The sequence below is a fragment of the Camelus bactrianus genome, chromosome 13 (assembly GCF_048773025.1).
Source record: "Camelus bactrianus isolate YW-2024 breed Bactrian camel chromosome 13, ASM4877302v1, whole genome shotgun sequence".
Classification (NCBI taxonomy): domain Eukaryota; kingdom Metazoa; phylum Chordata; class Mammalia; order Artiodactyla; family Camelidae; genus Camelus; species Camelus bactrianus.
The window spans coordinates 68623712-68636102 of record NC_133551.1 but is presented as its reverse complement, the minus strand read 5'-3'; the positions used below and the strand labels follow the sequence as shown (position 1 = coordinate 68636102).

The 12391-nt window shown below is 39.4% G+C and overlaps 1 protein-coding gene across 1 annotated transcript in view; it reads right to left on the bottom strand.

Moving 5' to 3' along the window:
- FBXO42 (F-box protein 42) overlaps positions 1 to 12391 on the bottom strand; it is an 80373-nt gene that overhangs the window by 1571 nt on the left and 66411 nt on the right. Inside the window, exons 5-9 of the mRNA XM_010957476.3 lie at positions 3952 to 4105; positions 3018 to 3128; positions 1588 to 1684; positions 1053 to 1109; positions 328 to 444 (exon numbers count right to left, since the gene is read on the bottom strand). Of these exons, the coding sequence (XP_010955778.1) occupies positions 328 to 444; positions 1053 to 1109; positions 1588 to 1684; positions 3018 to 3128; positions 3952 to 4105 (536 nt within the window). The remainder of the gene's footprint in view (positions 1 to 327; positions 445 to 1052; positions 1110 to 1587; positions 1685 to 3017; positions 3129 to 3951; positions 4106 to 12391) is intronic.

Here is a 12391-nt window from a genome sequence, read left to right as displayed (position 1 = left end):
ACATGCTATCATTCGAATTATGTCTACAGAATAGGGTAGAGTGGAGGAAGGAACAGGTTTTTGTTTGGGGGACCCTATGGCAAGTTTTACAGACAAAGAGATGCTTAAAGCTGGGGCCTAAAGGATGAGCAGGACCCACATAAGTTTTTCCATCTAGCGGCTGATGTATGTCAGAAATGCCCATGTAGCTACGGTTAATGTCCACCTCTTTTGGGACATCAAGGGTGTTTTCAATTTCCATACAAAGCTGCTTGGGAATCTGACGAGTTACTCTGGCTTCCCAGTTATGGGCCTCTCCTTCTGCTGGCCTGTCAGCTCTCTGCTTACCCGGCAAGCTGGATGGCACCACAGTTCCGGAGCCCCATGATCTTCATTTTCTACCTTGAGTGGCTGCCAGGCCCAGGGACCTGAGTGTATGTGCAACAACCAAGCATCCTTGAACAGCTGTAAGAGAAGGACCAACAACAGGAGTCAGGTACATGTTACAAAGTACACACACACACACACAAAGCTGGAATCTCAAATTTGTGCTATCTGGTAAAGAGAGTGTGTGGGCTCTTCAGAAAGAACAGCAAAATCTTTGGCCATTCATTCATTCACTTATTACCACTGGCCTAGCACATAAAATTGTACTTGTGACCCCATGAAAGAGTTTTAAGTGAATTTTGCCTGCGGTTTTGTGTGTGTGTGTTGATGGACAGGGTAGATAATACATACCCAAATGTCTGAATCTGCGTTCTGAAATAAATTCCATGTGAACTCTGGCTGTTATCAACCTGCTTTGCTGTCCTACCCCTCCTTGAAAGAATGACAGCAGTAAACTTCATAGCCTAAAGACTAAGTGGAGTAGGAAGACTATAGACATGCATGTTCAAGAGATGAATGTTTCTGATGAAAAGCTTCCCTCCTCCTCCCTACAAAAAAGAGTGGAGAGAAAGGCCAGAAAATACCACAGACATGGCCATATTTTACACTCTTACAAGATGAGACAGGGGAAGCAAGTTTTGAACACAGCAGCATGTCCATGAGAAAGCCACACCAGCAGTACTCACAGCATTGGGACCGCCACACCCTCCGAGGATTAAGATAGTTGCATCATCTATGACAATCTGAGGAGAGGAAGAAATTTAAAATAAACCTACAAAGACACAGGCATCTGACTTCTTATACTTCAGCGGTATATAAAAATAGTCTACTTAGCTCCCAACTGAGAGTATTCTATTTACCATAGGTTCTCCATTCCCCCAAACCAAGTCAGTTCTGATCCTTGTAAACAAATTACTGATGATTCACCTGAATGGATTCTTTGTTGATCAAATATTATTAACATGAGAGTGCCAACCACATAAAATGCAGGTTTCTCTTGAAAAATAAAAAAGTAAGTGCTTTTGAGAGAGGCATAATATAAAGCCACCAAAAATAATTACAATGCATTAGAAGTTGAAAAATAAATACCAGCAAAAAGGGATGATAAATTCTCTTGGGCTTACATATGTTGGCATCTTACCTGACTCCCTCCTCCCTCTCCTGTCCTAACTGAAAGATGCTACAGTGTTTGCTGAATAGTTATTTTTAATTCCTAAGCACCTGAGATTGGCCACCTCGAGGATGAGGACTAGGGCCGGAGATGTTTGGCTTGGACCACGCCCACTGCTCGAGGTCAAGGACCCAGACATCGTTGCTCCTATAAGATAAGAACATAAGAATGAAGGAGTTGGGAGCTCTCAGGGATCACAAGAACTGATATAAATGAGGTTACATTTATAAGGATGCCCTTAAAAGTGTCATTTTCATAGTTAGCATTCAGATTATATTTTTCTTCCCCTCCTTTCCCTGAAAGGAGACATTCAAACCTCTGCTTTTCCACTGACCTATAAGGCCACATTTGAGTCATGTATGTAGCCAAACACGATTACCTCAAGTAAGAGTTAATTAACTGGTGGTAGCAGGAAATAACTACTAGTCAAAATACACTCTTTCAAAGGCAAAACCCACAAGGAAGAGAAAAAAATTATTCAAAAGGCAGTTCTATCATCGTCCAGGAGATACCTATATATTTTGCCTACAAAAAGTAATTTTACCATGGCTAATGAAAGTTGCAGTTTTATCAAGGACAAAGTGACATCTCCAACCCTCGAGGGACCAGTGTGGGAAGGACAGACTCCTAAATGGCAGTCTCTATTCTACGGTCCTCTCTCTAAGGTCATTTATTCACACAAAGGAACACAGGAGTAAGAGCGCCAATACCTTAAGCCCTAAATCCTCTCGTTTGGAGGGCAGAGCTTACAGTCTCCTGCACAACTGTTTTAAAATAAGAAGAAGGAGAGTATCCTGAGAGAGAACAGGGTGGGGTCTGGAATGGTTTTACTGCTGACAGCTCATCAACTTCCATCTCACAGCACAGGGGAAATGCCTGCTGCTGCTGCTAATGCCCAGCAGACAAGCAGTGGTTCCAACAGGCTGCTCTGGCTTTGGCCCTGACCCGAGCTGGCCAGCCGTGGCCAGAGAGGGAGGACAGTGGATAGGGAGAACCACCTCACAGAGGTGTGTCAGGCCTGACACAGTTTTCTTGCTCCTACCCTCTCCCTCAACCCAGCCCATTTGGAGAGTGAACCATTGCCACTTGCCCTGTCAATCCACCTCTCTTCTTGAGAATGGCTGCGCCGCAAAGGAGAGCAAATAGAAGTGCTCTGCTTCTTGGAAGGGGGCCTTCTGTAGGCACAAGTAGGTAGAGACAAGGTGGAGGCCCCGTAAGAATTTGATCTCACTCAACTGAACTACATTCCAAACAAAAAAGATCCTACATAACAGCCCTGATTTTATGGATTTTATTTATTTTTCAACTTATTGGTCTATAATTGGAATCAAAAAATGGAATACTAGGGTGAGATAACTAATTAGATTAATTAGAACCATGTTTAGGGATACTGACCCTGCCTAGTTTGCTCTTCTGATCTGTTATTTATTCCAGGAGAATTTACCTTCAGGTTGATAGGGCGCAAACCAAATATACTTACATTTGCCGGGATCCTAGGGAGCCACCAAAGACAATCATTTTATCTTCTATCACACAGGAGGAATGGCCGGCCATGGGAGGTGGGCCATGGGTCGTCACAATGCAGTTCCACCTAATATAAAAAGACAGGAGGAAGCCAAGAAGTCAGCTCCTCCACTTCTGGTCTTATGCATTTAAGGTGCAAAATGGTAAGGAAGCATCCATTTAAAATAATAAACCTATCACCTTCAGGAGAGATACTGTTAGGGTAATAAATGAGGATGGCATAAGGCATTTATGCCTTTTCTACAAATCTGCTACAGTTATATTCACTTTCAACTTCTCAAGGTGTATGGCTTGGAGGTAGAGTGGAGAGATGAGAAAACAATGACAAGGGACTCCATTCCGGTTCCTTGCCTGCTTCAGCCTCGTTGACTGAAGGAGTACCACCTGCTACTTCTTTCTGCGGTCCTGATCTGATCAGTAGCAGTTGCCACGAGCCCTGTAATAAGTAGTCCATTATAAGGAACAGGGGTTACTGTCATTAAAAAAAGACAAGTTTGAAAAACAACTGAGAGTCAGTCTTGGGCACACAACAGGGAATAAAGAATCATCTGGATCCACAGCACTCCTGGGGAGTCAATAGCCAAAGTTGAAGAGCTCCCTATTCCTTAACTGGCTCATTCATTATTCTTGCAAGAGAAATAAATCTTTTTTTATTCTATCTTTTCTCTTTGGAATAAGGGACTTTAACTTCAAGTTTTAAGGGGGTCCTGTACACCCTCTGAAACTATAGGCAAAATCTGTGCATATGTAAAATTATTTTTCTGGGAAAAGAGTCCAAAGTTTTCATCAAATTCTCAAAGAGGTTCCTGGATGCACATAAATAAGATGAGAAATCCAGTCATTTGAAATCTTCTACTCCAAACTGAAAAGATCTTTTCCTTGTGGCTTACCAGTTTTTAGAGGGTGAGTAAGTATGTATTTCATCAAAGAATCTCTCTGGTTGGTGTAGGGGATAAGGGCTTGGCCGCGTCCAGCCACCAAACAGCACCAGCAGGTCCTTGTATACAACCAGAGTCGCTCCAGCTTTGGGGGAAGGATAGGACCCTGGGAGAAGTCAATAATACCATGGTTAGGATTTGGGGCCTCACAACAAGCCACAGTAGGCTGTCTATAGATCACTTTTCTGGAAGAGTGACAAAACAGGAACCAATACTACAAAGCATAAGGGAGAGGAGGAGACAAAACTGGATTTGCAGGTCTGACAGAAAATCACCAATTTATACATCTTTTATAATTGAAACAGAGAAACCTGAGTTAGAAGAAAGTTACTTAGCCTCTCTCAGGCTCAGTTTGTTCATCTGAAATTATGGATGAGAGTACCTATCTCATAAAGTTGTTCTGAGTTTTAAACAGTATACTCAAAGCACCTAGCACAGTGCCGGGCACATAGCAGGTACTCAATAAATGTTGATTCTCCTGTCCATCCCTTCAATGAGCTTAACAGAGGTCACAAAGGAAAGCATGTAAGGGACCCAGGGAGGAGGATATACAGAGTTGCTAGATACCCAGATGCAACTTAAAAACAAATAAAAAAAATGCAGTTCTCGTTTGTCCTATAAGTCAAATGTTAACATAGGGACCTCTAGGCCCCTAGCTATGGGCCTCACTAGCACAAATGTAAGTAGACATTCAAGGCTGGACATGAAAGCATTCCAATGCAACTGCAGGCCTTATGCCAAGAGTGGTTACTAAGGCCCTCCAGGCTGGACCTCTGGGCTATGTTGACCAAATGTCAAAACAACAGAAATGTGGCTTATGCTGGAAAACTTCAGGAATAACAAACGTTCCACAGGAGCATAATTTTTCATTTTTTTATCTCTGAAACAATTGCCATTTCTCTCAATCCTTTACTCTACATGTCACCTTAGTTTGCTCAAGACCAAAGTAACCCATCTCATCCAGGTGTCAGTAAATACTGGAATATTAAAAAGAATTGTTGTTGTTGTTAAAGCTATAGGATCTATTTTTCAAAGGAAATCTTAAGAAGGAATCCCAGCAGTATATCAACCTGATAGCAGTTTAGGTGCTCCAATTTAAGTGGGCAAGTTAGCCTCCCCCTTCAGCAAGGAGTTATGGGTACACAGTTTGAAAACCCCTGCTCAGACTGCTTTAATGGTGTTGATTACACAGTCTTGAGGTTGAGAACGTAGAGCAGAGGTCTGTCTTCCCTGAGTAACAACATGATTTACCAGAAGGTACCAGGCCTCAGAATATGCAGTAAGCATCTAAGAACACTTAGTGGCATCAGATATTTAGCATAAACCCCTAATAGAACATGTGAAATATCAACCAAATCTTCAAGTTCTTGCTCCTACCTTGGAACTCATAAGTACTGTGAAAAGGTTGGAAAAAGCTAATAAAATATGTAACAGACTTTGGCAGGGTAGTGACTTAAAAATTTGTCTTTCCAGACTGAAATTTGGATTTGAATTTGAGATACTGGAAATTCTGGCTTTTAAATCAAGCGTACAAAGTGAAGCAGCAGACCAAGGGTCCCACAAATAGCAAAACATGGAAACAAACAAAAACAGAATTTTTAATGTAAATTGAGCAACTTGTATCCAAAAAGTTTAAATGCGTATGCTTTGAATCAGCAATTCCATTTCCAGGGATTAATCTAATGTCTAATGAGATAGCGGGCCAAGTGAAAAAAGAGAATATACAAGGATGCTCATCTCCAGTGTTGAAACAGATTGAGGAATACCCATGTAAAAGAGTGACGTGAAAATTAAATGAGTTAAGGATTTTCCAGTCAAGGTGGTGGAGTAGGAGGACCACGAGCTCCTCTCCACGACTGCAATGAAACCACAACTACTGCTAAATAATCATCGAAAAAAAGACTGGAACCTAGCAAAAAAGATCTTCTTCAACTGGAAACATAAAGAGGGAACCACAATGGAACAGGGGAGGGGGGCGTGCTTATGATATAATCGGGCCCCATATCCCTCCAGGGGTGCGGCGGCCCACAAGCTGAAGGCTAATTAAGTCGCAAAGGGTCTCCCACAGGAGTGAGAGATCTAAGCCCCACGTCAGTCTCCCCAGCCAAGGTTCCAGCATTGGGAGGAGGAGGAGACCCCAGGACATCTGGTTTTGAAAGCCAGTGGGGCTTAGCTCCAGAAGCCCCATGGGACTGGGGGAAACAGAAACTTCATTCTCTTGGGAAGCATACACAGAATCTTGAGTGTGCCAGGTCCAAGGGCAGAGGCAGTGATTTCATAGGAACCTGGACCAGGCCTTCCTGCTGGTTTTGGAAGGTCTCCTGGGGACATAGGGGATGGCTGCGGCTCACCCAGGGGACATAAAAGCTGATGGCGGACATTCTGGGAGTGTTCATCTACATGAGCTTTCCTGGAGCCTGACATCTTGACTGGATCATTAGCACCAAGACCTAGCCCCACCCATCAGCAGACTCCCCAAGCCACAAACGTCTCTAGACACAGCCTTGCCCACCAGAGGTCCAGGATCAAGCTTCACCCAGCAGTGGACGGACACGCACCAGCTCCTCCTGCCAGGAAACCTACATAAGCCTCTAGTCCAGCCTCATCCACTAGGGGGCAGACACCAGAAATAAGAAAACAACAAACCCAAACAAGATCATACTGTATAGCACAGGGAAATATATACAAGATCTTGTGGTAGCTCACAGAGAGAAAAAAAATGTGACAATGAATGTATGTATGTTCATGTATAACTGAAAAATTGCGCTCTACACTAGAATTTCACACAACATTGTAAAACGACTATAACTCAATAAAAAAAAAGTTTAAAAAGATAAAATTAAATACGTTGTTTCTGGCAAAAAAAAAAAAGAAAGAAAGAAAGAAAGAGAGAAAGAAAGAGAGAAAGAAAGAGAGAAAGAAAGAGAGAAAGAAAGAGAGAAAGAAAGAGAGAAAGAAAGAAAGAAAGAAAGAAAGAAAGAAAGAAAGAAAGAAAGAAAGAAAGAAAGAAAGAAAGAAAGAAAGAAAGAAAGAAAGAAAGAAAGAAAGAAAGAAAGAAAACAACAATCCCAAAGCCCATGGAAGGAATCCACAAACACAGACCAGACTCTACATTAGGACCTGCTGGACTCTGGCCCTTGGGTGACAAGAGAGGAGTGTACTGCTGGGACCCGTAGGATGTCTCCCTCAGAAGGCTACCTCTCCAAGGTTGAGAAATGTAACTAACCTACCTAAAAATACAAATAGAAAGACAGACAATATGAGGCGGCAGAGGAATATCTCTCAGGCCAAGACACAAGATAAAATCCCTGAAGAAATAAGTGATGAGGAGATAGGCAATTTATCTGAGGAAGAGTTTAAAGTAATGATGGCGAAGATGTTCAGAGAACTCAAGAGGAGTATAGATGCACAGAGTGAAGTGTTTAGCAAAGAGTTGGAAAATATAAAGAAAACCAAAACAGAGTTGAAGAATAAAATCACTGAAATGAAAAACACAATAGAAGGAACCAAGAATAGACTAAATGAGGTAGAATGGATCAATGAGCTAGAAGACAGATTAGTGGAAATCACTACTGCAGAACAGAAAAAAGATAAAAGAATGAAAAGAAATGAGGATAGTTTAAGAGAACTCTGGGACAACATGAAGCACACTGATACTCGCATTATAGGGGTCCCAGAAAGAGGAGAGAGAGAGAAGGAACCTGAGCAGATTTTTGGAGAGATAATAATCGGAAACTTCCCCAACTTGGGAAAGGAAACAGTCACCCAAGTCCAGGAGGCACAGAAAGTTCCACACAGGATCAACCCAAAGAGGAACACACTGAGGCACATAGAAATCAAATCGACAAAAATTAAGGGTAAGAAGAAAATATTAAAATTAGCAAGAGAAAAACAATAAATAACATACAACAAGGGAAATCCCATAAGGTTATCAACTGATTTTTCAGCAGAAACTCTACAGGCCAGAAGTGGGTGGCACGATATATTTAAAGTGATGAAAGGGAAAAACTTACAACCAAGAATGCTCTATCCAGCAAGGCTCGCATTCAGATTTGATGGAGAAATCAAAAGCTTCACAGATAAACAAAAGCAAAAAGATTTCAGCAACACCAAACCAGCTTTACAACAAATGTTAAAGGAACTTCTCTAGTTATCATCAAACCATAAGAAAAGAGAACAAAAAGAAGAAAGAGAGAGAGAGAAAACAAAGACCTACAAAAGATTGCTCTAGCAGTTCGGGGTCTTTTAGGGCCCCATATAAATTTTGGAATTGTTTGTTCTAGTTCTGTGAAAAATGTTGTGAGTATTTTGACAGGGGTTGCACTGGATCTGTAGATTGCTTTGGGTAGGTATGATCATTTTGATAATGTCGATTCTTCCAATCCAAGAGCACAAGATATCTTTCCATTCCTTTGTATCACCTTCAATTTCCTTCATCAATGTTTTACAGTTTTCAGAGTATAGGTAACCTCTTTGATTAAGTTTACTTCTAGGTATTTTGTTGTTTTTGATGCAATGGAAATGTTTATGCCAGTTATAAAATTCTGGGTTTTGAAGTGAAAAGAAAAAAAAGTAAAGTGAACGAAGGGCCACAAAAGGCAAAATATCCTTCTTTCTTATGGGTGAGTTGTATTCCATTACATATATATGCTGCATCTTCTTTATCCATTCATCTATTGACGTGCACTTACGATGCTTCCATATCTTAGCAATTATAAAGAATGTGGCTGTTAATAGCAGGGTGTATGTATCTTTTTAAATTAATTCTTATTTTGTAGTTGGCTTTACTCCTTGATAACTATGTAAGTTTAAAAAGCTAAAGCTCTAAACATTCTTAGAAACAATGTATAGTACATATATGTAAATTAAAGAAATATGTGCATTATATTGTGTATATGTATTTACATGCAATACATTGTATATGTGCAGTCAAATTGTAACAATTTCACCTAATAAAACTGAAAAATGAAAAAAAAAAGAAAATTAAATGAGTTAAATCATATAATACATTTAGGGCAGTGCCTGGTATTGTTATTATCATTGCTAAAGCAAATTAATTTGAAGTTAATACCAGGTCAATTAGCCACAGACTTCTGACAGTATTGCTTTCTACATGGCACAAGTTTATGAGAACAGAACTGAACTGGTGGGCATATTTAACTGCTACTATATGGTTAGAATATTCCTGGCAGAGTAACTATTTAGCTCAAGAAAGTACAATAGAATAAAACTGTAACTGATTCTAGATGATGTAAAAGGGAGATCATCCCAAGTCCCAAGAAGGTCAATCAAATGCACAGAATTATGATTTGGAAACAAAAAAGAATGGTTAACATGGGAAGACTAGTTTGGGTTTGCTCCTTCATGTGCACTATGCGTCTCCTGTAACACCTTTTGAAATATTACCAATACTTTAAGAGGCAAGGCAAACCAATGTTTACCAACCGCTGGATGCAGAGATACTACAAACGCAGTATAAGAATACATACTTTTTTTTTTAATGCTCAGACTCTTTTTAAAAATAAATTTTTACTGAATTATAGTCAGTTTACAATGTTGTATCAATTTCTGCTGTACGGCACAATACTTCAGTCATATAGGAAATATATTCGTTTTCATATTCTTTTTAACCATAAGTTACTGCAAGATATTGAATATAGTTTCCTGTGCTATACAGAATACATACTTCTTAAGGGGAAAAACTAGCCATAGAATTAAAAAGAATGTTTGTAAAACATAGTAACATATAAAATCAAACCCAAGTAAAGACTACACTTCAGACCTGCACTGCCCAACACAGTCACCATTTAGCCACACGTGCCAGTGACTACTGAATTGTAAAGTACAGATACAGAACATTTCCATCATTACAGAAAGTTCTATTGGACAGTACTACTTTAGATAAAGAATTTGACTTTATAAACCATGTGCCTATGTTCACATCATATCGGGAAGGTGGTAGGGATGGTTGGGTGACTTGATTGACTTTTAAGAGAAATTATAATTTCTGCTACTTATAATTATTACTACTGCTACAAATGATAGTGATCAATATTTATCGAGGATTTATTATATGCAAAGCATCTTTCTAAGTGCTCTGCATGTATTAACTAATTTACTCCTTCCAAAACTCCTAGTTTTATTTCCATTTTACAGATGAGAATATTGAGACAATGCTCATTTATATAAACTTGCACAAGGTCACAGAACTAATAAGTGAGGGAACCAGGATTCCAATCCATTTAGTTTGGATGTAAAACTCATTCTCTAGATTGTTATCCATGCACACAGATACATTCCTGAGTAGTTAACCACAACAAGTCAGGCACCTCAAAATGTCTCAGTGTTTCAAAGCTGCAAAAGCTCTTTCCTAAATCTTTTTTTTAAGAAGTTCCTTTGTATTTTATTTTTTATTGAAATATAGTTGATTTACAAAACCTAAATTTTAACTAATTAGGTAAGCCACTAATTAGGCATAAAGATAAGCAAATTGAACAGAAGGCTATTCTTAAAACCCCTTTTTCTCCATAAGGCTCTGGGTCACAATCTACCTCCCTTTATTTGTTCTCCAGATTCTCCAAGGAAAGGTAAACTGGGACCAATGACAACGATAAATCAGTCCTTAAGGATTATCTTTGGTAAGGGATTTCCAAAGTGACTTCTCAAATATCTGGACTTTCATTTCAAGAAAGCCCCAAAATTTCCTTCTACTTCTTATCCAAAGGAGTGGGAGAACCCCACCATCCAGCAGTTCTAAGGTCTGTTTTATGTCACAAATAGCTTTAATTTTAGCATTTTACTTAATCTTGACAGCTACATAGAGTCATACTGAAAGTTAACTTGTGCTCCTCCACCTCAATTTATAAGGAAAGTGGGGGGAAAATTACCCCACAGAAACAAATGAAGTAGGGGGAGGGAGGGCACAGAATTCAACATACCATCTCTAAAAAGTTAGTTCAGCAACAAGAGGTCAAAGATACTGGTCTGTCAAATTTTCTGTGACCCAATTATGCATGTAATGTTTATAGTATTTTTCACAAATTGGATACTTCTAAGTTCTTGTTACTTGAAGAATCAATATTGTAAAGTCTTTACCAAGAGTCCCTAACTAAATCATTTCTAAAATTTGCCTATCTCCTATTTTGAATTTGTTTAAAGCAGAGGGTCTTCAATTCCCCTCCCAATTATCTTGATACAAGGTTTACAAATGAAATGAAATGAATTTATGCTGAGGTCAGAGACTGCAGAGATCAATGAATTTTGGCAATTTCTGTATCTTAAAGAATAGACCATCTCTTTATCTGAGTTCTGGAAAGCAAACAAGGTCTTTACCAGATTTTTGAGAAAAACAAGAAAACTCATTTTCAAATTACATACTTTCAATTCATTGTTTTAAAGTTCCAAGAAAAGCACACTATTTAAAGAGTAGTATTTATGAATTTTATTTTAAAAAACAAACACATGACCATACATTATTAGGCAAGGAAAGTAACTAACTTTTATATGGACTAGCCCTAGATAAAATACCAGGTCCTAAACTTTGAAGAATTGCACCTATGTGCAAGCAATCCATTCCATACAGTAGCTAAAATGATATCACACAGTTGTTTAATATATCTTTATGAAAACACACCTGCCAATGACATTAGAGACTGAATGAATCACTGGAAATCTTGTACAATATAGGGTAGGTGACAAAAGAAGATCCTCCGTGGTTAAAAGGTCCATCATCATCATGGTGACATACGATGAAATAAATACCCTCCCCTCAAGAAAACTTATAAATGAAGGTTTTGTACTCATTAGGACATTTCTTGGCCTGCCTTCAAAGTATGAAGTCACTTGGCCTCTAGACAGTCTAAATATCATTGTATTACAAAAGTGGAAAAAGAAAAGGTATCACTCCCACGCAGATTTTCATCAAGCACCACAGGACCAAATATGTCCACACCAAACTTGGACAGACACGTTACTTAAGCCTCTTCCTCCCAGAGCTGATGGTTATCCTCATAGGCTTCTCTCCCCAAACACCAAAAGCCTCAAATCCCACAGCAGAAATTTCAAAACAAGGCACAAGTCAAAAAGGCAGCTGTGGGAAACTGGATAATCAGATAGGCTCTCTATCCACAGAACTAACCTTCCCTAAAACTGCTAATTGGTTCAGATGTCTCCCAAGGTTCCTATGAAATCAGAAGAAAATTTCACACATGAAAAGACAGTGGTAGAACTACAAGGCATTCTTGTTTACTTTTGCAAAGAAGATTGGAAAACAGTGAAGCAACTCCAAATTCTGTTTCGCCACTTTCCCACAACTGTAGTTTCTACTCACATAGAACCCAGCACAAAAGAGAAGCTCACCTGTTTGATACAAGATAGAACAAGCGCCTGGTTT